General features: G+C 46.4%; 1 protein-coding gene across 4 annotated transcripts in view; it reads left to right on the top strand.

Annotated features, from left to right (window-relative positions):
* Window positions 1–25,912, top strand: part of EDC3 (enhancer of mRNA decapping 3) — a 61,334-nt gene extending 35,422 nt beyond the window's left edge. For all 4 annotated transcript variants that reach the window (XM_008015876.3, XM_008015878.3, XM_008015880.3 and 1 more), the window contains 4 exons: window positions 1,764–2,099; window positions 15,882–16,035; window positions 20,874–21,091; window positions 23,538–25,912. In XM_008015876.3, coding sequence (XP_008014067.1) covers window positions 1,764–2,099; window positions 15,882–16,035; window positions 20,874–21,091; window positions 23,538–23,872 — 1,043 coding nt within the window. In that variant the 3' untranslated portion in view covers window positions 23,873–25,912. The remainder of the gene's footprint in view (window positions 1–1,763; window positions 2,100–15,881; window positions 16,036–20,873; window positions 21,092–23,537) is intronic.
* The last annotated feature ends 215 nt before the right edge of the window (window positions 25,913–26,127 follow it).

Below are 26,127 nucleotides of genomic sequence, written 5' to 3'. Positions count from 1 at the left end.
GTTTGTAAGTCAGTATAGCAATTTGTATTGGTAGGTGTATACCTGGCTCAGAATGTAGAATTTCTTGAACAAACCAGGGATTCCCCACTGCTGGGATCTAGCCTAAGGCCAAATTAAAAATCAGAAGATTGCTTGCTGGGTAAGCATAGAATTAAGGACTAGCTGAATAGTATTTTCCTGCAAGCTAAAAGAAGACCAGGCCTTCTTTTAGTCTGGGGGTATTTCTCTCTTAAACAACTGCCAGACGTTCAGACTCAAACTGAAGCAGGATATTTCCCTTCCCTGACCTATTCATGGGACTCATGATGGGGTACCTCATTTACTCCGCCCACTGCTCTCAACTTCTTGCTGAAGGGAGTGTGCGAGTGAATGAGGCAGGAACTGGAGTGCACAAGCCGTGGAACCGGCTGTTTTAGTGCCAGTGGGATCAAACTCCACTCAGACCCACTGTGTTCTACCCATTGTGGGAGTGAGTGCACAGATGAGCAGGTGCAGGAGCCAGAACGAACACTCTTGGGCACCAGCAGGAGCGAACTCAGTGCAGGCCATGTGGCAGCACCTACGTGGGGTGCCTGTAACTCCTGAAGCCCTAGAGGATGTGTTATGGTGCTCTTTTAGCTCTGCCATCCATAGATGGCTTAAGTGTTAACAGCTCAGTGGGCCTGCAGCTGCCCTCTGCCAGTGAGGGCAAAGGGCCAATGTGACAGCCTTTTGTATCTGCACTCATGGCTTCTGAGCTTTTGTCCAGTGTCCAGGAAAAATGAGGTCACATGAACGAATTAAAGGATGGTAAATGTGGGTGATTTTATTTTTATTTATGTGGGAAGGGGAGCTGAAAAGGGGACAGTGGGTGGTGGATAGGTAATTTTCCCCTGAAGTCTGGCTGTCTCCAGCAGGATTCTTCTCCACAGTTACACAGTCAAGCTGTTCCTCTGAAGTCAAGCCACTTCTCTGACATCCAGCCGTAGTCTCCAACGTCCAGCTGTTTCTCATCTCTGCTGACTGAGTCTGGGGTCTTTATAGGCACAGGATAGGGTGGTGCAGGGCCATGAGTGGTTTAAGAAAAGGCAACATTCTGGTGGGAAAACAGGGATATAAGTTCTCACTTTGGGCCACAATCTCACGCTTTTCAGCTTCGAAGGTGGGGCTTCGCCAGGGACCTGCCTCTAGAATTTTTCTGCCTCCTGCCTCTATCGTTGTATCAAAACCACCATGCTATGTTCTTACTCTTCCTCTTGTTTGCTAATAGTAAGTTGTCAGAAAAGCTTTTGTCATTACCAGTTTCCTTATGAAGGGGATAACTGGTTAAGATTTCCAGGAGTACTGCTTAGTTCATATTCATTAACAAGTTACTTGGGTGTAATATTTATTGTTGTTGTTGTGTGTGTGTGTGTGTGTGTGTGTGTGTGTGTGTGTGTGTGTGTTTTGAGACAGGTTCTTGCTCTGTTGCCCAGGCTGGGGTGCAGTGTCGTGACCATAGCTCACTGCAGCCTTGAACTCCTAGGCACAAGCAGTCCTCCTGCCTCAGCCTCCTAACGTGGGATTATAGGCGTGAGCCACCCAGATTGGGTGATGTTTGAAATGTATTATTCCAAATAACATTTGTTGTTTGTGCTACTTAATATGATTTTGCAATATTTACCTTTACCATTTTCACATTGGTTCCTGTAACGCTCTCCACAAAGGACTGATGTACTGTATTTTCCACTTTCACTTAGTGCTTTCTGTGGATACACTGACTTTAGTCCCTATTTTTTCTCCAGGGTCATCTAGTAGCAGGCACCCAAATCAGGCAACTCCAAAGAAGAGTGGTTTAAAGAATGGCCAGATGAAGAATAAAGATGACGAGTGCTTCGGGGATGATATTGAGGAGATCCCAGACACAGATTTTGATTTTGAAGGGAACTTGGCTCTTTTTGACAAGGCAGCTGTGTTTGAGGAGATTGATACCTATGAAAGGAGAAGTGGTACCCGTTCCCGGGGCATCCCAAATGAAAGGCCAACTCGGTACCGCCATGATGAGAACATCTTGGAGTCAGAGCCCATTGTCTACCGACGGATCACAGTGCCCCACAACGTGAGCAAGGAGTTCTGTACGGGTGAGTCGCACCAGGTCCCACATCCTGCTGGTTGCTGTTGCCTTTCTCTTGTGCTTAAAACAGAAAGACCTGGCTTCTGAGTCAGAATCTCACACTAGGAATTCATTTAAGTGGCTTGGTGGCTGGCCCAGTATTATTGTCTCTTGGGGACTGCAGCCAATAACAGCATTCTGCCATGGTTAGGGGGTAATTTCTCTAGATGTCTGTGTATATCCTGTATCTGGCAGGATCTGACCTACTACTTACTTAGTATGTTGTGAGTAACAATTACAGGCAAAGGACCTGCTATGTAGATTCAAATATTCAGATCTGTTTTTACTTTGGCTTCCCTGTTACTGCCCATATATTTCACCAGACTTCAACTCTGTTTTACTAAGTATTTGTTGTTGCAAAAAATAGTTTAAGATGGATGATTGGAATCACTGGCTAAAAATAGAGTTTTAATAAATTACATTTCTTTATTATGCTGTTCTTATCTGCTATTAGCCCAGGATATTGAAAGTTGGCTAATTTCATGTAACAGTATAGTACCTTATGTAGGCCACTGTAGATGACAATCTAGTTCTGTTACCTCAGTGATTATTGTTTCTTGTTTTAGCGTTAGAACCTTTTCTTCAAACCCATGGCATAGAAAACAGATTAAAGCAGCTGTGAGAGAGGTAATTCACCACATCCCTGTCCCATCCCTTCCCACCAAACCACATTACCAACTGGGCTTCTTGGAATATGGTTTGAAAATTGTGTTATTGAATGATCTAAGAGCTAAAGGGGAAGTCATAATCATTTTAGTAAGTAGAGAAGGAATTGAGTATAATATTTTTATTTTGGTTTAAAGTTTGGAATATAAGGAATATAAATCTTGGATGCTGGTAGCTGCTATAAGGAGAACAGTGGATGCGGCTAATTGCATTTGGAGCAAAGTCAGACATGGCTTTTTTTATAGGTAATAGTAAGACTCTGTTGTATTTGGTTTTGCTGAATATAGTAGCTTGCTTGTGCTTTCCATGTGAAAAAAAAATAGGCCAACTGTCAGGCTAAGAAAGACTGCTAAAAAAAACCAAGACTGCTGAATTATGTCAGTCTTTTGCTGGCAGATTCTGGTAGGCATGCCTGTTTACTAAGGTGGTGTCCTTAAGTGGCAGTGACAGTGACAGTGTAACTTGCCAAAGTCCTTTCATTTTTAACACCTGTGTAAAGGCAAACAGCCTAGCTCAGAATCGGGTTTAATTTAAATTGCTAGGTTTTAAGCCTTTCAAAGGCAGTTATCATCTGTTAAGTTTGGTACTCCTCCAGATCAGCCAACTATCCTCCTCTGACTGCTTCCTTTTTTTACTGCCATCTTTGTAAAAAAAAAAAAAGCTGCTCCTGCTGCTAGCTCTCTGTATCTGTAGCCCAAGTGCTACTGCTGAGGCTGTTGGATTATGCAGTGTGTGATTTCCCTGAAACTATTTACACTGCAGGATTTTATTTTTTTTATTTTTATTTTTTTTGAGATGAAGTCTCACTCTGTTGCCCCAACTAGAGTGCAATGGCGCGATCTCGGCTCACTGCAACCTCCACCTCCCAGGTTCAAGCGATTCTCCTGCCTCAACCTCCCGAGTAGCTGGGACCACCATGCCCAGCTAATTTTTTTGTATTTTTAGTAGCGATGGGGTTCACCATATTGGCCAGGCTGGTCTTGAACTCCTGACCTCATGATCCACCCACCATGGCCTCCCAAAGTGCTGGGATTATAGGCATGAGCCACCGCACCCGGCCCTACACTTCAGGATTTTTTGAACTTGGGAAGATTATGATCTGCCCTGGAGTCAAGTGGCTAAGAGTGAGAATAACAGTGAGAATCAGGGAGGATTCTCAGATCTAACAGAGCCTGAGAAAATATTTACTAACATGGACAACAGCAGAGGTAGAAATTTTTTCCTACTGCCCACTCCGGCTCCCCAACTTGATCTTCACACCTCTTTTGTTTTTAATGACTGAAAAGTTCTGTCATATAAAACTGTTTTCCTATCAATAAACGTACTACAAACCACATGTGCTGGTCCTTAGCCATAAACTTGGGTGTGGCATCTTGTGGTATGTAGTGACCAGTTGCACTCCGCTGGTTCAATGAGGGGGAAGGAAGCCCAGCAACTTTATGCCATCTGGTTTTTCTCTTTGTTCTTAACATTGACAAGGAGTGAAAATGAAGCCCTTTTGCCAAGCAGTGTCTGTGCTGGAAATAGAGCAAGCAGGCAGTTATCTTACTGAGCAGCTTCTTCTACAGGGGTTTTTTCTCTGTGTTCCAGTTCCAAGGTACAATCCTTAAGCAGGTTTTCACCGAGGGGCAGTCAGTCAATGCAGTTTCTCCGTTGATCTTTCTCCATTGGATCTGCTATCCAAATGTTTGGGTGAAAAAAGGCAAACTAGATTATATAGGGAAACAGTCTAAGACCATAAAATGTTAGTGTTAGGTTAGTTGATCACCTAGTATAATTTTCTCATTTTACAGATGAGGACATGAGGCCCAGAGAGGTAAAGCCTTTTTTTTTTTTTTTTTTTTTTAAAGACAGAGTCTTGCTCTGTCATCCAGGCTGGAGTGTAGTGGCATGATCTCAGCTCTCAGCGCACTGCAACCTCCACCTCCCGGGTTCAAGCAATTCTCCTGCCTCAGCCTTGTGAGTAGCCGGGATCACCATGCCTAGCTAATTTTTGTATTTTTAGTAGAGATGAAGTTTCACCATATTGGCCAGGCTGCTCTTGAACTCCTGACCTCGTGATTCACCCGCCTCGGCCTCCCAAAGTGCTGGGATTACAGGCGTGAGCCACCGCGCCCGGCTGGTAAAGGCTTTTCCATTGGCCAGATGCAGTGACTCACTCCTGTAATCGCAGCACTTTGGGAGGCCAAGGTGGGAGGATTGCTTGAACTCAGGAGTTCAAGACCAGCTTGGGCAACAAAGTGAGACCCTGTCTCTACAAAAAAATAGAAAACATTAACTGGGCACAGTGGCACGTGCCTATAGTCCCAGCTACTCAGGAGGCTGAGGTAGGAGCATCGTTTGAGCCCATGAGGTTGAGGCTGCAATGAGCCAAAGTCATGCCACTGTATTGCAGCCTGGATGACAGAGCCAGACCCTGTCTCAAAAAAAAAACCACGAAAACCTTACCCATCACATCTCCTTTTCTCTTCTAAATGTGAATAAAAAATGAGCAAAAATATAAGAAGAGAAGGGCAGTTTAATGGCAAATAGACTACAGATGATCCCCCAACTTACAATGGTTAGACTTATTTTTTGACTCTAGGATGATGTGAAAGCAATACTTATTCAGTAGAAACTGTAGTTCAGGCCGGGCGGGGTGGCTCACACCTGTAATCCCAGCCCTTTGGGAGGCCGAGGCGGGTGAATCACGAGGTCAGGAGTTCAAGAGCAGCCTGGCCAATATGGTGAAACCCCGTCTCTACTAAAAATACAAAAAATTAGCTGGTAATGGCAGGCGCCTGTAATCCCAGCTACTTGGGAAGCTGAGGCAGGAGAATCGCTTGAACCCAGGAAGTGGAGGTTGCAATGAGTCGAGATCATGCCACCGCACTCCAGCCCTGGCGACAGACTGAGACTCTGTCTAAAAAAAAAAGAAAGAAAGAAACTGTAGTTCACATTATGAACTGACATCTTTTCCTGAGCTAGCAATATGCAGGTATGATATTCTCCAATGCTGGGCAGCAGCAGGAGCCACAGTAGTCAGCCATGCAGCCATGAGAGTAAACAACCAGTATTCTACAGTGTACTGTTTTGCCAGATGATTTTGTCCAACTGTAGGCTAATGTAAGTGGTCTGGGCAGGTTTAAGGTAGGCTAGGCTGAACTATGGTGTTTGTTTGGTAGGTTAGGTGTATTAAATGCATTTTTAACTTAGATATTTTCAATTTACGACGGGTTTATTGGGATAACACCCATTTTAAGTTGAGGGACATCTCTGTAGTCTTTTCTTTAGTACTATACTGTCTCAGGAATAGACCATCAGTTTACAGAAGTAACTTGGAGTAACTTGGAGAGCTCCCACAGTCTGGTCTTGTGGCATTCATATCCTAGAATACCAAGTACTTTTCTACTAATCCCCACTGTAGCAAAAGAACATGTTTATTACTCATTTGGTGATGGCTTGGGATTTAGGATTCTGATAGCTTGCTGCTGGTGCCCTATATATTGACTTCATGCTAAGTGGTATCAACCAAGTACATAAGCTGTTATTCACTAATTGCTTATACTCCTCTTGGCAGTACTCTTTGCCAGCTGTGTGTGTTGTGATGGGGAACAGTGTTGTTTTAGGTCTGTTGATTGGGAAAACACATTCAGGAAGCAACTAAATTTAGCTCTTTGTTTAACCCCAATTTTTTCTCTCTGGAAAGTCCTTTCAGGTTCTTTGGCAGGGCCTCTGTCTCCAGCAGTCACGGATCATCAGACATTTCTCTAGCTTGGCCCTGCCCTGCTAAATAATGGTGTCCAGTGAGCACACTCTGGATTGGCCAGGGTCTTTCTGGATCCAGACTTGTAATTTGAAATTCTTTGAAGACTGATTCTATGTGCATGTGTTAAGTTTAAATATAAAACACTAGATGTGTGTGAGTACTCTATGTTCAGTGGTGAGAACTCCCCAAAGAATACTGCTTAGGAAAGTGGTAAGGCTTCAGAGAAGAATCTTTTTTTTTTTTGAGACGGAGTCTCACTCTGTCACCCAGGCTGGAGTGCAGTGGCACGATCTCGGCTCACTGCAAACTCCACCACCTGAGTTCAAGTGATTCTCCTGCGTTAGCCTCCCATGTAGCTAGGATTACAGGCGCACACCACCACACCTGGCAAATTTTTGTATTTTTAGTAGAGATGAGGTTTCACCGTTTTGGCCAGGCTGGTCTCGAATTCCTGATCTCAGGTGATCTGCCCACCTTGGCCTCCCAAAGTGCTGGGATTACAGGCATGAGCCACCATGCCCAGCCTAACACTCATGATATTCTAAAGGAAATATTTTAAGACAGTTTGGGTCAGTCAAAACACTGTGTTTATTATGTTTATTATATGTAACTGACTCTAAGACATGCTTGCCTTTAAGTTACGAAAATATAATAGGAGATGGAAAGATTCCATATATGCCCAGAGTCCAGTGAAAATGTGGACATTAAGTGCCACTAGGTGTTGAGAGGCAGGAGAGGTCCTGTAGGTTGCATCAAGGAAGGCTTCATGATGGAAGCCTTGAAACATGGGCAGGATTTCACCAGGCAGAGAGAAAGAGGAGGATATTCGTGGGTAGGCTAGGCAGGTGCAGGTGAATAGTATGAGTAAAGGGCTGTGTGGGAGACTGGTCATTAGCTGGCTTGGCCAGGGCAGAGAGTTTGTGCTGGGGATTGGAAGGAACTAAAATACAACTTTGGACCAGAGCACAGAGGGCCTTGTGTGCCAGTACTATCCTTGTCCTGTAGTCATAGGGAACAACTGAAGGCTTTTGGATAGGAAAATGACATGAACCAAATCTCTTTTAGGAAGACTGGTCTTGTGGTAGGATTCTAGGTAGAACGAGAGGGGAGAGAAGACACCAGAGCAGGACCAGTCATGCTCATGATGTAATTTACATACTAGGGATTTGGACCATTGAATGAAAAGGAACACAGAGATTTGAGAGAAGCGACAGAGGGCAAGGTGATAGGCTATGATGATTGAAAATAGAGTTGAGTGAACAGGAGGATTTGGAGGTATTGAACCCGTGAGGCAGGAAGAATGGCAGTGAGTCAAGTTATCATTAGACTGTATGAATTTGTAGTGGGCCAAACCTACATGGTTTTGTGACCCCCCTCACCCCCCCCCCCCCGCTTGTTTTCCCCCTTCTGCAATGCTTTGTGCCTGAGCCCAGAGAAAGCAAAGGTGAGAGTTGTTACAATGAGGGATAGGGAGATGTGGGAGTTATTGGTTATTAAGAGCTTTAATAAGAAGTTAAAAGTTGTGTAGCCAAAGAGAGGCTACTAAGCTGGTTTCCTTATCTATAAAGTGGGCTAATACTATGGATTAAATGAGATTGTGTGGAAATGTAGCTAGCACAATACCCAATTTGTAATTATTATTCAGTAAATATTTGACTTCAAATGTGAATTTGCAAAGGCCACCTCAGTAAGATTATTTCAAAGCATCAACATTTGTAGAATACCTACTATGTGCCAGACACTGTTTTAGATACTCTGGGTAAGTCATAGTTCATCACCTTAGGACCTCTGAGTATAACCAAACCAAATATGTAAATATACTAATAACAGAAGTGTAGTTGGCTGCCGTGGCTCACACCTGTAATCCCAACACTTTGGGAGACTGAGGCAGGAGGCTGGCTCGCTTGAGCCCAGCCTAAGCAACATAATGAGACCTCGTCTCTACAAAAAATAAAAATAAAAAATTAGCCAGGGTGTGATGGTATGTGCCTGTGGTCCCAGCAACTCGGGAGGTACAGGTTGGGGGATTGCTTGAGGCCAGGAGTTCGAGGCCAGCCTGGGCAACATAGCAAGATCCTATCTCCACTTTTTAAAAAAATGACTAGAATTCTTCCTTCCCTCTGTTGTAATAAATTATCTATTCATGAGCCTTTCCTTTTGGGTAGACTTCTTTAACCTCCACCATTTGTTTTCTACTGTGCAGCCTCTTCTGTCCTCAAGTATATAAAAGCCCAGATGGGAGGCAGTAGGGTGCTCTTGGTGCAGGCATCTCTGCAGCTTTGCCTGAAGGATGATCCACCTCCACACTGTGTGCCGAGATTTAGGGAACAGCAAGTATGTGAGGATGACCTGAACTAGAGTTCCTATTTATTGTCTTAAAAAGGATCCAGTTGGCCGGGCGCGGTGGCTCAAGCCTGTAATCCCAGCACTTTGGGAGGCCGAGACGGGCGGATCACGAGGTCAGGAGATCCAGACCATCCTGGCGAACACGGTGAAACCCCGTCTCTACTAAAAAATACAAAAAACTAGCCAGGCGAGGTGGCGGGCGCCTGTAGTCCCAGCTACTCGGGAGGCTGAGGCAGGAGAATGGCGTGAACCCGGGAGGCGGAGCTTGCAGTGAGCTGAGATCCGGCCACTGCACTCCAGCCCAGGCGACAGAGCGAGACTCCGTCTCAAAAAAAAAAATAAATAAATAAAATAAAAATAAAAAGGATCCAGTTAAGCTTGAGTGAGGTGCTCTGGTCTGAGCTCGAGCACCTCTTACCAATACTCATTTCTTTTGGAAAAGGCCGTTCTGGTATCTGCTAGGAAGGGAGGCAGCTGGTGAAGTCACAAGTGATTTGTTCCTGCTGCTTTGTGACTGTACTCTTCTCACCCTGGATGGCTAAGTCTTTGAGTCTTAGTGGGGATGTATCTAGCTCTCAGGACAAGTTTGGCTTTCAGAAAATTCCAGGCTAGCAGTTGTCTCTTTCACAGCTGGCATTCCATTCCTGCCTCTGAGCCGTAGCTGCCTTCCTCTGCTTCTTGTCACCAAGAGTCTAAGGCTTTCAAGACCAGCAGTGTTTTTATCTCCTCAAAAATAGGTAGTCAAGAAATCTGTTTTGATTTTTTTACATGTGTGTTCAAAAGGAATTCAGGAAGAAATAAATCTTGGAGTTTATTGCCACTGAAGTTTATTGCCACTGAAGTGGCACTTGGAGTTTAGTGCCGCTGAAGAATTTTACCCTGGAGGTAATGAGGTCTCCTTTGGCAGCTATTGTACTCTTGCAGAGAATTCTTCCCATTGAGAGAATCAAGTGTCTGCCACCATGGAGCTGGTCAGCATCTCATTGCCTTCTCACCCATAGACCCAACCCATGCAGGGTCCTGCCTTGTCTCCCCATAAACCCCTCCCCAACTTCATTTCCCGACTATATGTGTATGGATTAGATCAGGTGCCACAAGGATGTCATTCTGAGGGAGAACCACTGGGAGACATCAGGAAATAAATTCTGGGTGGTGTTCTGGACAGAACACCTGCACTGGATAATCCTGTGCTCCTCTATGAAGTGTCACAACTTTTCACTGAACAGAGCTAATGAGCCTAGTTTCTGAATTTGTGTCTCCGGCAGGCAGACTTACTTAACAGTGACTTGGTTGAGTTGGGGAACCTCAGGCTGTAGCAGATCTTTCAGTGCCAGAAGTGGAAGAATTTATCAGTCCTTTTCTTTACCTTGGAATCCTTCAGAGTTCCTGGGCCTGGGTAATCGGGTGGATGGTTGTCATAGACTTGAAGGGCTTGGTTGTGATCATTGGTGATCTCATGAGGTTTTAGAGCAGTACTGTTAAGATAGGTGTTTTGACTGGACTCCTAGCACAGTAATGAACCATTGTGCTTCTTACATGTTTTCCAAGAGTTTAAGCTCAAAACAAGGGCTAGAGTATCTGGAGCCTAGTGCATTACAGCCTGACATCTGAGTTTTTATGAAACTGCCCATTGGTCATTCCAGAAATGCACTGGTCCCTGCTAATGTGACTGCTTTGCTAATATATGCCCTCTTGCCATTCCAGAGCCACAGGTGCCTAAACAGAGTGAGAAAGAAGTTTGATTTCTATGTATATACCATCGTCTTGAAATTCAGCAATCAGGCTGAGGCAGACAGATCACTTGAGGTCAGGAGTTTGAGACCAGCCTGACCAACATGGTGAAACCCTGTCTCTACTAAAAATATAAAAATTAGCTATCCGTTGTAGCACATGCCTGTAGTCCCAGCTACTTGGGAGGTTGAGGCAGGAGAATCACTTGAACCCAGGAGATGGAGGTTGCAGTAAACCAAGATGGCGCCACTGCACTCCAGCCTGGGTGACAGAAAGAGACTGTCTTTTTTTAAAAAAAAAAAAAAAAAAAAGTCTGGAAAGGACTAGGGAGGTCATTTTTTCTAATTTAATATGCAGACACTGTGTTCTGTAGCAGCCTTGGCAACAGATTTTTCTTTATCCTCAGTAGTATTTCAAGCTTACAGAAAAATTACTAGAATAGTATAATGAACAACCATATACCCCTCATTTAAATCATCAGTTAACATTTTGACACATTTGTTTTATATAAAATAAATACATACGAGCACACACATATTTCTGAACCATTTGAGATTTAGTTGTACTCATTAGATTTCATCCCTAAATGCTTCCACAGCACATAAATTTAGTATGATATATATGTATATATTGCTCTACACAAGCACACTACAAGATTGCTCTCAGCAAAATTTAAATTATTACAGAAGTATTATCTAATATACTCCGTATGCAGAACTTTCCAATTATCCCAGTAATATCCTTTATAGCTGTATTTTTAATCATCCATTGCACACTACATTCAGCTGTCATATCTCTTCTGTTTCCTTTAAACTAGAACAGTTCCTGCAACTTTTGTTGTCCTTTGTGATATTGATATTAGTGAAGAATCTAGGCCAGTTGATTTGCAGAATGTCTCGTAGTTTTGATGTATTGTTTGTTTCCCTTTTATCTGATTCATGTTAAACATGTTTTCTAGGATTTTGGTAGGGCTGTGTCTTTCTCAAGGAGTCACATCAGGGAGTACATTGTATCTCCTTGTCCCATCACTGGGGCTGTTTGACCACTTGGTAAGGTGTTGACCACCAGATTTCTTCCTCATAAAGAGAATTTTTCCCTTCATAATTAGTAAGTTTCTTGTTGAGCAGTTCTTTGCGTCTTAAAGTTCAAAGCTTGTTCCAGTATGAAGGAATGAGGTCCAGTGTGGACACGGGGGTGGTCTGGTTTTAAGTGGGGAAGGGAAGAGGTGGGGAAAGAGTCAGATGTGTATATATATATATATATATATACACACACACTTTAAGTTCTGAGATACATGTGCAGAATGTGCAGGTTTGTTACATAGGTATACACATGTGCCATGGGTGGTTTGCTGCACCCATCAACCTGTCATCTACATTAGGTATTTCTCTTAATGCTATCCCTCCCCCACCCCCCGACAGGCCCCAGTGTGTGATGTTCCCCTCCCTGTGTCCATGTGTTCGCATTGTTCAACTCCCACTTAAGAGTGGAGTCAGATATATTGAATACAATGAAGGGAAGTAAGCAGCGTGCTGACCTGACAGGTGAGGAGCCCGCTGTGTAGGGATAGCACTGGAAGAGAGAATAGAGCCCCAGAAGAGAGAATAAAATGCTGGGATAGAGAAAGCATGTGAAGGGAACTGTCTCTTGAGGCCAGAAGGAACTTGGAGAATTTAGGAACCAGAAGGTGGCCAAGGTGTCTGGGGTGCAGCTTGGGTACCTGGTAAAGGTTGCCAGATCACAGCAGGTCTAATAAAGAGTATTGTGAATGTGTAGTTAGGTTTCTTATAACAAATCCTTCCTTCAGAGAACACTTGACACTAAATTGCATTACTACCAGTTTGTGGTAGCTTTAGTGGAGATCTCCAGGGACTGTCTATACATTGCTGGTCAGGGAGTATAAATTTACCAGTGGATTTATATCCCTAAAGGAACCAGTGTGACATCAGCACTCAGTTTTGTGACTGCCACAGAATAGAATCAGAAGTCATAGTCCTGGAGAAATCCCATGCCTATAAATGAGCTGTGCTCCTTATTGATAAGACTTGGGACACATGCAGCCTTTCCAATTAAAGGGCCAGTCAGTGAGAGGATTGAGTTAGATCTGAGATAACACTTTGTTGTGGGAGCCTTGTTACACAACAGAAAGACTGGGCAGGTCTGAAGGAGATAGGAACCTTGGACATGGTACTGAAGGGTGTCTGTGTAGGGGGGAGTGTGGACATGCGTATGTGTCCATAAGGGAGGGAAAGGCCTGAAATGCTGTGTGCTGGAATGAGCAGTGCCAAAGTGATGACCTGACAAGGGGTAGACTGCAGCCGGCACATGCATGCTGGACCACTGCGTTCCATGGTCCGAAGAGACAGCCTCAGCCTCTTGCAGTGGAAAGCAGGTGTGCAAGGAGGAGTTTTCTTTCCTGGCCTGTACTGAGTGTACTTGTTGTCTTCCTTGATACCCTAAGGTCAATCAGATCCTAAGAAGTTCCCTGCTTGTCACGAACTGGTTATAATTATCTCTTCCTTTCTTGTTTCACCAGCAGCTATAAAATACATATTAATACTCAAAGAAGCCTTACCAACTGATTTTACTGCCTTGAATCCTGAACAATAAAGATCTACCTTCCAACTCAAACATAATTAGACTTGGCTCATGTTCAGGCTTTGGCAGTAGCAGTGTTGTTGTTTGCAATTTACACGCTATGGTCTTAGTTCCTTTCCTTTGGAATTTATTTTATTCCCTTGGTCTGTTTCTGATAAGCCAGTCCAACTCGTTGGACTTACGTGTATAAATGTTTAAAAGGAACATTTTGTGGTGTTTGTACGTTCCTTTCAGAGGAAAGTCAGAGTAGAGTTCTAGACCTTGTAACTGCCAGACTCTGAGCAGAAAAGCTCTTGGCTTTGTCTTTCTCTAGGCTGCAAAAATATGCTGATTCACCAACAGTGCCCCTTCCCCCAACACAGATAAGTGAGGAGATGGTAAGCGACTCACAGCTTCCAGCAGCAGCATCTAGCCAGCTGGTGTCTCCTCTCCTATACCATTAAGTTTTGTACTCTTAAACACTGTGAGGGAACGGCTAGCAGAAAATGCTTCTGCCTGCTCCCAGAGAGCCCTCAGAATGAGGGGGCAGGGGAGGGGCTGCCTGCCTGTACACATAGCACAAGAGCCAGACCCAGAAAGAATGCTTGATTTGTAGAAGGCCCAAGACTCACTGCCCTGACCCATTTCAAATCTAGCAGAAAGAGTTCTGATAAATAGGTGAAGGAATGCATAGACGAGTGAAAGCTCTGCCTTGCGTGACTCTGCAGGTAAAGAGGGTGTTTGAAGTAGTCAGGTGCGTGACTTGTCTGATAGGTTTGAGTTGTTAGTGGCTTAGGACTTTTGAAAATTGTTCAGCCTGATTAGTTCTGATAATATGTGCGTGCCTGAAGCAGGCCATAAAAATGGCTGTTTTAATCAGCTATTGACGTGCAAGGTCAGACTGCAGCCTCCAGCACTGGCACCTGAGATACCAATGACTGACATTTCAGAAAGAGGTGGGAGGAGAGACTCAGTGCTCCTAATGGCACTGTTTGTTGCCTCTCTCCAGCCCAGGAATAGGACTTGGACAGGTAGAGGGGCTCAGTTAGCCAACAGGATAGTGTTTATTTGATATGTTAGACATTTTTTATCATCATCATTACATGACATTATTATTCTGCCTTCCCTGAGAGGATACAGACCTGGGTCCTATAGGTTCAGTCTTTGTGCTTGGTTTCCTGTTGCTAAAACATGAAGCTATAGCCTCATTCTGTGTGGTTTTAAGAATCTATGCAGGTAGGACTGGACCTGATAGAACCTCAAGAGAGTTCTCCTGACATGACCAGTGAAGAAAACAGATTTTTCTAGACAGGACTCTGGAACGATGCAATGAGATAAATGTACTGAAAATTTTATTAACTTTTATTCCCTAACTCTTCTACCTTAGAGTTAGACCAGACCAGAAATGGCACTAGTTTTGCATCATTTGTATGTCTGAGTACCTGATAAGAACTCAGCTTTGTTGATAAGTGTACATGGAACAAGTTGAGAAGGCGAAGGCTGAAATAGTAAAAGATTAATTTCCTTACCTCAGGCAGTTGACAGTCCAGTATAATTGAGGACACAGGATCTAAAAAGGTATCTGATCTAGCTGGACAAAGCTAGCGACATGCAGTCCCACAGTGACTTGCTAATTAGAATCTGCATTTGTTGGTCCATTGGCCAGTGAAGCCAAATGGGGCTTTTTGGGAAAGGGTCTGCTGCTCAACCCAGTGGCTTTGGCATTTGTAAGACAGCATTGGCTTCTTGGAGGGAGCAATACCTTGGTTGTCAAGGTAAGAGCTGTCCATTGCAGATCACAATTTTTGGGTTTGCTGTTTCTTTCCTGGTATGTTGACACTGGTGCATATAATAATATTATGGACTTATTCACATACATCAGCTGCCATAGATATTGGCTTTGAGCCTTGAAAAGCCAAGTATTTTCCATAGTGTACTTTCAGTGACTAATTCTCCCCAACTTTTGTAAAAGTTGCCCTTTTTTAATGGTGAAAGTAGCTTAAAGCCAGCCATAGCTTACTTAACTTGTACTCCTTCCCTGTTTTGAGTATTGGGTTATACCCAACTCAGATGGGGAGAAAATGACAAATTATTTGAGAAAACAACTTTGCTAGCTGAGTTTCTTAATCAAAGAGGAAGGGTAAATAGAAGAGAGAAGGAAGAGGAAGAGGGAAGCAGATGCAACAAGTCCTCTTGCCCTACAGTTGAGGAGAACAGCAGGGACCAGAGGGCCATCAGGGTTAGCTAGTGTCTGTGTCTGTTCCACTTCTCAGGAAGGACAAGGCACCTGCTTGTGAGGAAACCCTGCTGCCCAAGATGGCGTTTCCCCCACTTTGGGAAAATCATGTTCTCTTCTCTTGTGCCTGATAGGTTGCTATTACCGGCTGTGTGCTGGTCTTGATAGCACTAAATATATCCTGGTAGATTTGGCTTTCGTGGTCTAAAGCTAAACTGCTAAGGGAGCTTAAGTTTGTCCCCACTCTGTGGTGACCTGGAACAAGTTGTTACTTGGTTCACCATTCACTACTCAGAGTGTGCCTTAGTCCTGGAAGATGAAGAGGATGGGCCAGAGGGTGGTCCATGGTAAAATGTTGGCATTTGCAGAATCTTGGATAGAGTATACCCAGTTTGGACCTGGTTTCTGTAGTCACTTTCCCTTTCTCTTCTCCTTTTGAACTGCAGACTCTGGCCTGGTTGTCCCAAGTGTTTCCTATGAGCTACATAAAAAGCTGTTGTCCGTGGCTGAGAAGCATGGGCTGACCCTGGAGCGGAGACTGGAGATGACAGGTGTGTGTGCCAGTCAGATGGCACTGACCCTCCTTGGAGGACCCAACAGGTAAATGCCTGTAAACTGGCAGGGACTCAATGTGGAGTGAAGAAGCTCTGCTTGGCCACCATCACAATGCCTCCCATACACACAGACGAGTTCATTAGGCAGTTTTCTGCCCATCTGATGGGAGTATCTCTCTGAAGTCACTTTCCTGGATGCTGCGAGGTTTCTTTGCCCCTCCTTAGACCCATCTCCTAGATGTCCTCATTCTTCTTCTGGCAAACTGCCTTTTGACCCGCTGTTTCCTGACAGCCGCCATCTGGCCTGAGACTCCTGCTAACTATCAGAAGCCTTCCTTCTAGGAACCTTCGGAGACCTGGCCTTTGGCACTCATCATTTACTTTACGTGGCTGGGATGCAAATCAGTCTCCATATCTGAGAACTTCCAGAACCACACTGACAACTGAGTAGGGGAGCTGGAGTTTGGCACCTTCCCACCTGCCCCTTATGCTCATATATCAAGGGCAGTGCCTTATTTGTGGACAGACTGATACCAGGTGCCAGACCTTCTGCTAGACACTGGGGACACGAAGAATAAAATACTGCACCTTTCCTCCAGTAGCCCAGTGAGGTCTCTAGAAAGTCTAGTGCTGTGGTAGAGGGAACAAAATTCTCCAGTAAGCCATATTATTGCCGCAGGCTGGAGAAACCAGTCACGCTTCTGGAGCACTGGCATCCAAGCGGAGCCCTGATGAACAAGGGGTGATTAGCAGGGGCAAGCAAGAAAGAGGAAGGCATTCTTTTTTTTTTTTGAGATAGGTTCTCACTCACTCTGTCACCCAGGCTGGAGCACAGTGGCACAATCTCAGCTCACTGCAACTTCCACCTCCTGAGTTTGATCAATTCTCCCACCTCAGCCTTACGAAGTAGCTGAGACTGCAGGCATGTGCCACCATGCACGGCTAATTTTTTTGTGTTTTTGATAGAGACAGGGTTTCGCCATGTTGTCCAGGCTGGTCCCAAACTTTTGGCCTCAGGTAATCTGCGCGCCTCTGCCTCCCAAAGTGCTGGAATTACAGGTGTGAGCCATCGCACCTGGCCAAGAAGAAGGTATTCTAAGTACAGGAAGTAGCATGTGCCAAGGGCAGAGAGAATCAAGAGACCATGGAATTGTTGGCAATCTGTAAGTTACTCTGTCGCTGGAAAGTAGGGCCTCAGTATAGCTGAGTGGTAGGGAGCTGCTGAAGAGATTTCAGTAGAGCTATGACATGGTGAGTCTTGTGTTTTAAAAAGATGATTTTTAGCTACAATGAGGACAGTAGATTCAGTGGAGGCAAGACTGAAGGCAGTGAGATCAGGTAGAAAACTGCAACACTTAGAAAACTGAGCCAGGGCCCAAATGATGGTGGCCCAACTAGGGAAGCAGGGATCAGAAAAGTGTACAAATAGGTTTGGTGATGCATGCCTATATCCCAGCTACTCCAGAGGCTGGGGTGGGAGGATTGCTTGAGCCCAGGAGTTTGAGGCCAGCCTGGGCAACATAGTGAGACCTTGTCTGTCTCTCTTTCTCTCTCTCTCTCTCTTTTTTTTAATATGACCTTGTCTCTTTTAAAAAAAGAGAAATGGACAGATGAGGGTTTGTTGTTAAGGTAAATTCAGCAGGACAAGGTAATTGAATGGATTTTAGAGGTGATGGAAAGTATAGTGTCAGAAATCAGTGAACTTCAAGCTTTCCAGCCTGGACATCTGATTGGATGATGGTACACATTCACTGTGATAGGAAACATGGGAAGAAGAGCAGGTTTGAGAGAGATTGTGGGTTTTGTTTTGGATGTGTTGAGTTTGGAATACCTGTAAGATATCCAAATAGTCTTTTAGCTATAAGGATCTGAAATTTAGGCCAGGCATGGTGGCTCACACCTGTAATCCCTGCACTTCAGGAAGCCAAGGTGGGCAGATCACTTGAGGTCAGGAGTTCAAAACCAGCCTAGCCAACATGGTGAAACGCTGATCTCTACTAAAAATATAAAAATTAGCTAGGCATGATGGCAGGTGCCTATAGTCCCAGCTACTAATGAGGCTGAGGCAGGAGAATTGCTTGAACCTGGGAGGAGAAGGTTGCAGTGAGCCGAGATCACACCACTGCACTCCAGCCTGGGCAACAAGAGCAAGACTCCATCTCAGAAAAAAAAAAAAAAGAAAAAAAGTCTGAAGTTCAGAAAAGGGTCTGAGCTGATGCTAGAGATTTGAGAGTTGTCAGCTTGTAGATGGTGTAAGAGTAGATGAGATCATGTGAGAAGGTGTGAAAAGCAAGGGCCTAGGGTGGGATTCTGGGGAACATCGGCATGTAGGGCACAGTTAGGAGGATGAAGAAGAAATCAAGAGAGGTAAGAAACCAAGAGGGTAGCGTGTAAGAACCAAGGAAATAGTATTTGAAGTCAAAAGGAATGGCTGGCAGTGGTACTGCTGAGAGATCAATCAAAATTAGAGTTGACAAGTGCCTATTGGCTTTGTCAGTAAAGAGGAGGATGTGGGCAACCTTGTGGGAGACTGGTGTCTGGAGTGGGGAGGTGGCTTCCAAGGAGCAGGGCAGATCTGGGTTCAGTGGGGCAAAGAAAGCCTCTTTTCCCTGAGCAGCACTCACAGATCCAAAGCCTCACATGATAGGATGTTGCTTCCCACAGGGCCTCTTCCCTATTTGCGAAATGGAACCTGGTCCTTGGCTTGTGCTTCCAGCCATGGTGTTTGGGAGTCCTTGCCAGAAAACTGATATTGCAGATAAATCCTGGAGCTCCTCACTCCAGCCTCTTTTCATTCTCTGGGCCTGATAATGTGTTTGGATGGAAGGCATCTCCTGATTCTGAAGTGATCTTGATTCAAGCAGGCTTAGTCCAACCCAGATGTAAGATTTCCATCTCCCTCATCCTATTTGAGTTGGGGGTTGGAGTGTTAGTTTTTCTTGTCTCTTGATTTAGGCCTGCTTCCTAGCTGTTAGATCTTTGGGCTCTCCTGTGCCAGGGAAGAGCCAGGGAAATGCCTATAGGAAGGGGTAGTGTGAGGTACCCTCTGAAAGAGCATCAGGCCCGTGGGTCAGGTGTCTCCTGCACCTCCTCCCAGAGCCACTGTTGGGGGCACTTTGAGACCATTAAGTGGCTTCCCAGAAACAGTAGTTTTGGGGCAGGAGCTGAATGTCCTTACCAAATCACACTCCTCTCTAGCCAGCTTCTCGGGGCTGGCTGTTCTTGTGCCAGTTTTTTCTCTTAGTGTCTGAACTGTCCAAAGGTCTATCTCCTGTCCTTTGTAGCAGTTACTGATGTTGAGAAATCAGACCTGTAGTTAGTAATCTTGAAGTTTAATGTATATCAAGTGCCATGCAGTGTTCCACGGTGCTTTCACAGCATAATTTAATGTGGTCCTCATAACTTCGCCTCAAAGCTAAATAATAGCCCTGTGTTTTTGGATGAGAACACTGTGGCTCAGAGAACTGAGGGACTTGCCCACATGATACTGCTGGTACACAGTCCAGCCAGGCCTCTAATGCACATAGGTCCATTTCCAGTGCCCATATACTCTTCGCCTTGCCGCTGGGTGTGTGAATGCTGTGCTCTGCTTCTTTTGATTGAGGGTGGGACAGGTTCTCCCTGAGAGGAAGAACCCTTTTAGGGAACAAAGTGAGTCAGATTCCACAACTCTGCAGCATCCTCTGAAGGGAGCAGTTCTCATTATATTTCCTCTAAATGCAGAAATGGAAAGGCGAATGGTTTAGTGTCTAGAAGGTAGAGTAGATTGTTAAATTCTCCAAAATGTGTCTGGGAATGGGGGCAGTTATGAAGCTCCTCTTAGCTTGTTGACAACATCTTGTCATCTTTCTCCCTTTGGGAAACCAGTAAGTGACAATCATTGCTCCGCCACTAGGCAGGGACCTATGGCCCTGCCGTCCATCTCCTCCCTGCCTTGCCGCCCCGTGAGCCAGCTGTGCTGCCTATGAGTTCGGCACAGCTCCGGGGCTAATCCTCTTTATCTCCTTATTTGTGACTTCTCTGAGTCCAAAGGAGTCTGAGCTTTGAATAGCAGAAAACTGGAAGTGACTACTTCATCCAAGGCAGCTGCTAGCATAGGAGGCCAGGTAACCCTTAGCCTGCTGCCTCCTCCATGGTCAGCACTGATTGAGTACCTTCTTTGTGTTAGGCAGTGCTAAGTGCTGGGCATCCAATATCCACACAGCATCTTATGAAATAGGTACTGTTAATGCCTGCAGCATTGCTTTCATTAGCTTCAGTAAGCTACTAAGCTCAGTAAAGAGAACTTGGATTGGCAACTGATTGAGGAGAATTGAGGGCTATGGTACTTGCTGTGAGCTTATTAGGAGTTGAGGAGAGGTAAAGTCATGAGCCAGAGTCATCCCAGCAGAGGTAAGCTTTGAGCTAGATCTCTAAGAAAAGGCGGGTCAGAGTTTGGAATGTGAAAGGCTTTCTGGGCAGGGGCCGTAGTTTCAGCATAAGCAGGAAAGAGCCTTACAAGTGCAGGAGAGAATGAGACCAGCCCTGCTGGAGTGAAGCAGACACGTTGTTGGGGAAGAAGAGCAGAGAAGGCTGCAGAGGAACTACTGAGTGTTCATGGGTCAGCAAAGCAGTGTTCTGGCAACAGCGTTGTGTGGCGCAGGATCTGGGTGAACCACTTAGTGGGAGGACCCAGCAATGACGTGGGGCTGGGGTTTGGGACAACGGGAATGCCACCCTATAGACTTGGCCTGCAGTGGATTTTGTCCCCCTCTGGAGCCTGGGACATGGTGAGCAGTGGGTAAGAGATCTGAGACCAATAGGTGCTACAGGCAATTGTCTGGTATAGGGTGCAAGGGATTGGCAAGTCTGTAGCTGATACTGCTTCTTCACCTTCTTTTCCAGATTGAATCCCAAAAATGTTCACCAGAGGCCTACAGTGGCTCTACTGTGTGGACCTCATGTGAAGGGGGCTCAGGGTATCAGCTGTGGAAGGCACCTAGCCAACCATGATGTCCAGGTCATCCTTTTCCTGCCCAATTTTGTCAAGATGTTGGAATCTATCACCAACGAGCTGTCGCTCTTCAGCAAGACCCAAGGCCAACAAGTGTCTAGCCTCAAAGGTGAGCACTTATGCAGGGCTGGGCTGAAGGCCTCCTCCCTCCTTAGCAGTTTGATGGTCTCGTCATGCCACCCAGTGGCAACAGGTGGAAAGGCACCATGTGTGTAAGGATGGTGCTCTGCCTCTAAGGAGTCTTAGAACAGTAATATACTATTTTCCATCCCCTTACTCTTCTCCCTCTCCCACTACTCAGATGAAAAGCTGGGGACCCACTGGTCCATTCCACAAATATTTGTTGAACAGGCACTCTTCCTGATGCTAGGGATATGGCAACAGATATTTTAAAATCCATTCTTCCATGGAGCTTATATTCTGGTTAGGAGGTACAAACAGTATGTAACATACTCGTGTAGTTGTAGTAAGAGATATGAATAAAAGTAAAGCAGGGAAAGGAGGCATGTTGGAGGACTGGGTAGAGAGTAGGAGACCTGGACATTTCAGGGTCAGGTCATGATGGGCCTTGGGGATGACCACAAGGATTTGGGCTTTTACTCTGGTGAGATGGGCATCATTGAAGGAATAAGTAGGGAAATGATATAATCAAATTTAGGTTCCAGATGATCATTCTGGGTGCTATTTGAGAGTAGACTACACAGAGGAGTACACAGAGGTGTCAGGATGCTGTTGTGATTATGGGAGAGATTATGGTGGCTAAGACAGAGTGGTAGTGCCAAAGGTGGTGAAGGTAGTTTCTAAATCAGTTTTGGAGATAGAATCCACAGATTGGATGTATGGGGGTGGGAGAGAGAGACTTGGGAATGGCTCCAAGGTTTTTGGCCTCAGTAACTGAGGTGCAATCACTGAGATGGGAAAGCTTGATGGAGAAGATTTGGGGAGGAACAGCAGAAGCTCAGCTTGAGACACCTATTGGATATGCAGGTGGAAATGTTGATAGGGAAGGAGTTATATGAATCTGAAGTGAAAGGATTCAGCCTAGACTTACAAGCCATAGGGAATATTTAAGCCATGAGGAGCCTGGATATGCTGTCACATAGGAAGAGAGTAGATACAGAAGTTGGAAAACTGAGCTCTTTATTTAGAAGTCAGGGAGTAAAGAGCCTAACCAAGGAGATGGGACTGGAATGGTCAGTGAGGGCGAAAGAAAACCAGGAGAGTATGGTAGCTGAAAGCCAAGTGAAGAAAGGAGCATGTCATCAGCTGTGTCAGCAAGCCACGCTCTAGGTTAAGGTCAAAGGAAGACAGAATCGACCACTGGATTTAGCATCTCTGTGGAGGCTCCTGGTGAGCTTGACGAGTGTAGTCTCAAGTGGAGTGGTAGGGATAGAGTCTGATTGGAATGGGTTTAAATGAGAATGGCAGGGGTAAGAATTGGAGAGAGCAAATATGGCCCAGAGAAAGGACTTCACCAGAGGTCAGATGGTGAGTCAAGGGCAAAGCCTGGACCAGAACCTTTGTCTCCTAAGTCTCAGGCCAGGCTCCTGTGGGCACACAGAAGATAGGATGCCAGTCTCACTCTTGAGAGCCTCATCACCCACAGAGACTGCCCCCAACGGCACATTCTAAGCAGGGAAGTTGTGAGTCTCTAGCTGAGAAATATTACTTTAGGCTGAGAGCTTGGAAGGGGGCCTGGTGTGGGTTCCCCTTCTTGTAATTTTTAACATGATGCCCCCTTCTAGGCAGTTCTTCCTCTTGCTGCCCAAAGGTTTTCCTATCCCAGCTGCTCCCGGACACAAGTCTGAACAACGATTAAGTTTGGTCTGATTTCTGCTATTCTCAGTTTAACCTCTTAGGCCAGTACAGGATCTATATACTTGGTGAGACATCCCCTTCTAATACTGTTCCAGAGGCCTGGTTAGAGCAGAGGAGCCTGGGAGAGGTTCTCTCTTAATTCTTAATTAAGGTTGGGCTGAGTGGGAAACCCATTCCTATGAGATAATGAGTACGAGAGAGGACAGGCTTGCTAGAGTAGAATGAGTAGGCCAACCGGAATAGAATAAGCATGCTCTCACCTGCTCACCCTTCTTGGGTCGGTCAGCAGATAGCAATCAATTCCTGTTTTTGCTGGGCCTGAGTGGGGCTTCCCTGTGACAGCCACCTTGACAGTGGACTCTGCCTTCCCAGAGGTCATAAGGTGCCCAGGGCATTAGTTGAATATACAGAGGCGTGCCTGAGAAGGCAAAGGAGGTGAGGGCTTTGTGCCCTGAGAAGCTCTGCACACTGAGCAGGACAGTGGTTCATCCTGAGAACTCCAGGAGGGCAGTGGTCTGCTGGGCTGACCTGCAACTTGGTCTCTAGCACTCAGCCCAGCCAGCTTGCAACTCCTAGGGCCTGTGCCCTGGCCCAGCTTTAAGAAGGCCAGCCTTTGGAGAGGCATCGGAGTGGTGTCTGGAAAACAGAGATACCCTTGGGACGACCTGGGCCCTAGTCCCAGCCTGGGCTGCTCTCTGCTTATAGGGATTTTCAGATGGCACTCTTTCCACCTGCAGATCTGCCCACTAGCCCTGTGGACCTGGTCATCAACTGCCTGGATTGCCCTGAGAACGTCTTCCTGCGGGATCAACCCTGGTACAAGGCTGCTGTGGCCTGGGCCAACCAGAACCGGGCACCAGTACTCAGCATAGACCCTCCCGTGCATGAAGTCGAACAGGGCATTGATGCCAAATGGTCACTGGCACTGGGCCTGCCTTTGCCACTGGGGGAACACGCAGGCCGTATCTATTTGTGCGACATTGGCATTCCCCAGCAGGTCTTCCAGGAGGTGGGCATCAACTACCACTCACCCTTTGGCTGCAAGTTTGTTATCCCACTGCACTCTGCCTAGAGGGTTCCTGCGCAGGCAGGACCCTGCTGTCCCCTGCTGCTCTGATAACGAACGCCTTAAGGATATGAAGCTTCATGGACCTTGTTAAAGTTTTTTCCCTTTTGGGTTTGTTTCTTCTGTGAGAGAACAGAACTTACTTAAAACTGACCTGTCACTTGCTCTTAGCTAGGGAAGTCTTTCCCACTGGGTTCCGGGCTGGGCGGCAGGCTGAGCGTGCAGCAGCTCCAGGCATCTCTACCCTCAGCCCCCTGCACGGCCAGGTGGGCCTTTGTTTACAGCCGTAGGCAGCTCTCTAAGACTGTGTTTCAGGTTTACAGCCACTGGGCCTGGGCACATGCATTGAGGAGTGGGCCAGGTCCTGTTTGGGGGCCTGTACCTGCTCTATTTCAGAGCTTGTGGCTTTGTGTCTCCCTTGCTTTCCCCATGCAGACAGCCCTTCCTCTGTAGAACCAGCTGCGTGGCAGCTGTCCACCAGAGGGCAGACCTGCACTCTCCATTCATTTCCAGGGCTGTGACAGACCAGGCCTTCCCCTAGCCCCACAAGTTGATTTGGGGGGTTTTGACCCTTACTCCTGAGCTGATCCAAGTTTTATGCTGATTTTTCCAAGGATCTCTCCCTCCTTTTCCCTCCATCACTCAGAGGTAGGGAAGGGGGCGGCATTAGGATGGTGTTACTGTATTGGGATTTTATGTTCTGTCGTCTTCAGCACAGGTAGTATAAGGTTATATTACTGTAGAACCACAGTGCCCATCTTGCCAGCAGTGCCCGCCCCCACCCCCAAAACTGAGCAGGCTGAGCCTTTGCCTAGTCTGGGGCCAGACCCCTCAGATGGGGATATCCCTGGGGGAGCCTGGTGCTGAGCCAGAAGAGGCTTCCTGGTGCTTCTGTCCTAGGCCACCACTCCTCCAGCCCTTTGCCCGCACATACATGCCCCACCTACTCTTTCGTCCCCTCTGCCCTTCCCCTGAAATGGTCCTTTGCAGCTGTCATCCCAGAGCAGGGCACATGGGCTCCCCTGCTTGAGCTCCACCCCATCTCTTAAAACATCTGGGCTTTGAACCCTTTACAGTTGTCCAGTCTAGATGAACAGGCTTGGGGCCAGCACCCTGTCTCAAAGATGGCAAAATGAGGCTAGTTCTGGATGAGCTAGCTGGTGTGGGTTCCAACCATAGGAACACACTGATGCTCAAATCCTAAGGTGCCAAGCCCTAGGCCCTGGAGGCTGGTAGAACAGGATCTATACCTGGAACCCTGGCAGGGATTCCTGCCAAGAACCTGTGCTTAAGCCTGCTTCAGGGCTTCAGGCTGCTGCTGCTGTGTCTGCCCAGACTGGCTGAGCGGGTGGATGGGTGGGCAGAAGGGCTTACCGAGGATTGTGGACACAGGGTAGGCCCTGGTACCATGGGTTTCAGGCTGTTACCACTTTCCTTGTAGGAGCATAGCCAGAAGCAGATGAGCCAGGGTAGAGGGCTGGCCCCTCCTCTCATCTTCCCTTCAGTCTTAAATTGTCTCCAGCAATAGGAAGAGGCCAGGGACTGTAACCCTTGTGCTATGTATTCTCTGAGCCTCTGCTCACTCTCAGGGCCAAGCAGCTCCCAAGCCGGAGCCCTCTCTTGGCCACAATCCGAAGAGCAGTCTAGGTTACAGGCATTTTGGTAGGCAGGTTCTGGCTGCCTGTTAATGCAGTTAGGCCCCCTGATTAGGTACAGTGAGAAACAAGCTACAAGAACCCTGGCCCAGGAGACTGCCCACTCCAGCAAGATCCAGGGATGATAGCCTTGCGGGGCCACTGGGAGTTTGTGCCCAAGCGTCTCCCTCTTCTCTCCCCAGGGGGCACTGGGACTGGTCCTTGCCCTCATCCTTAGCCTGGGCCTTCCCCAGAGGTATTAAGTATGATTCCTCCATCTTCAGTTCTTTTCAGGGGCATCCTGCCCATAGTACCCAGTTCCCAAGGGGCCCCCAGTCACGTGGTGAAACCTAGCACTCGTGCAGCTCTTAGGGAACCAAAACCAGCACTGAAATAAAGCTGAATGACTGAGTCCTGTGGCGTGTGAATTGCTCTGTAGGCTGTCATGAGGTGCTGCCTGTTCCAGCCTAGGAACCCGCCCCACTCGTCTCCTGCCCTCAGCAGACCATAGTTGTTGGGCACATACAGCCTAAAGTCCCAGCCAGTAATGGGACTGGCAGGCTGCGGAAAACCAGACCCCAACTGGCTAGTCACGGTGGGCTGATTCCGTTACGTTCTCTGGGGCTG

The sequence above is a fragment of the Chlorocebus sabaeus genome, chromosome 26 (assembly GCF_047675955.1).
Source record: "Chlorocebus sabaeus isolate Y175 chromosome 26, mChlSab1.0.hap1, whole genome shotgun sequence".
In the NCBI taxonomy this organism is placed as follows: domain Eukaryota; kingdom Metazoa; phylum Chordata; class Mammalia; order Primates; family Cercopithecidae; genus Chlorocebus; species Chlorocebus sabaeus.
Note: the sequence above shows the minus strand (reverse complement) of the source record. Positions and strands in the feature narration are given on the sequence as shown.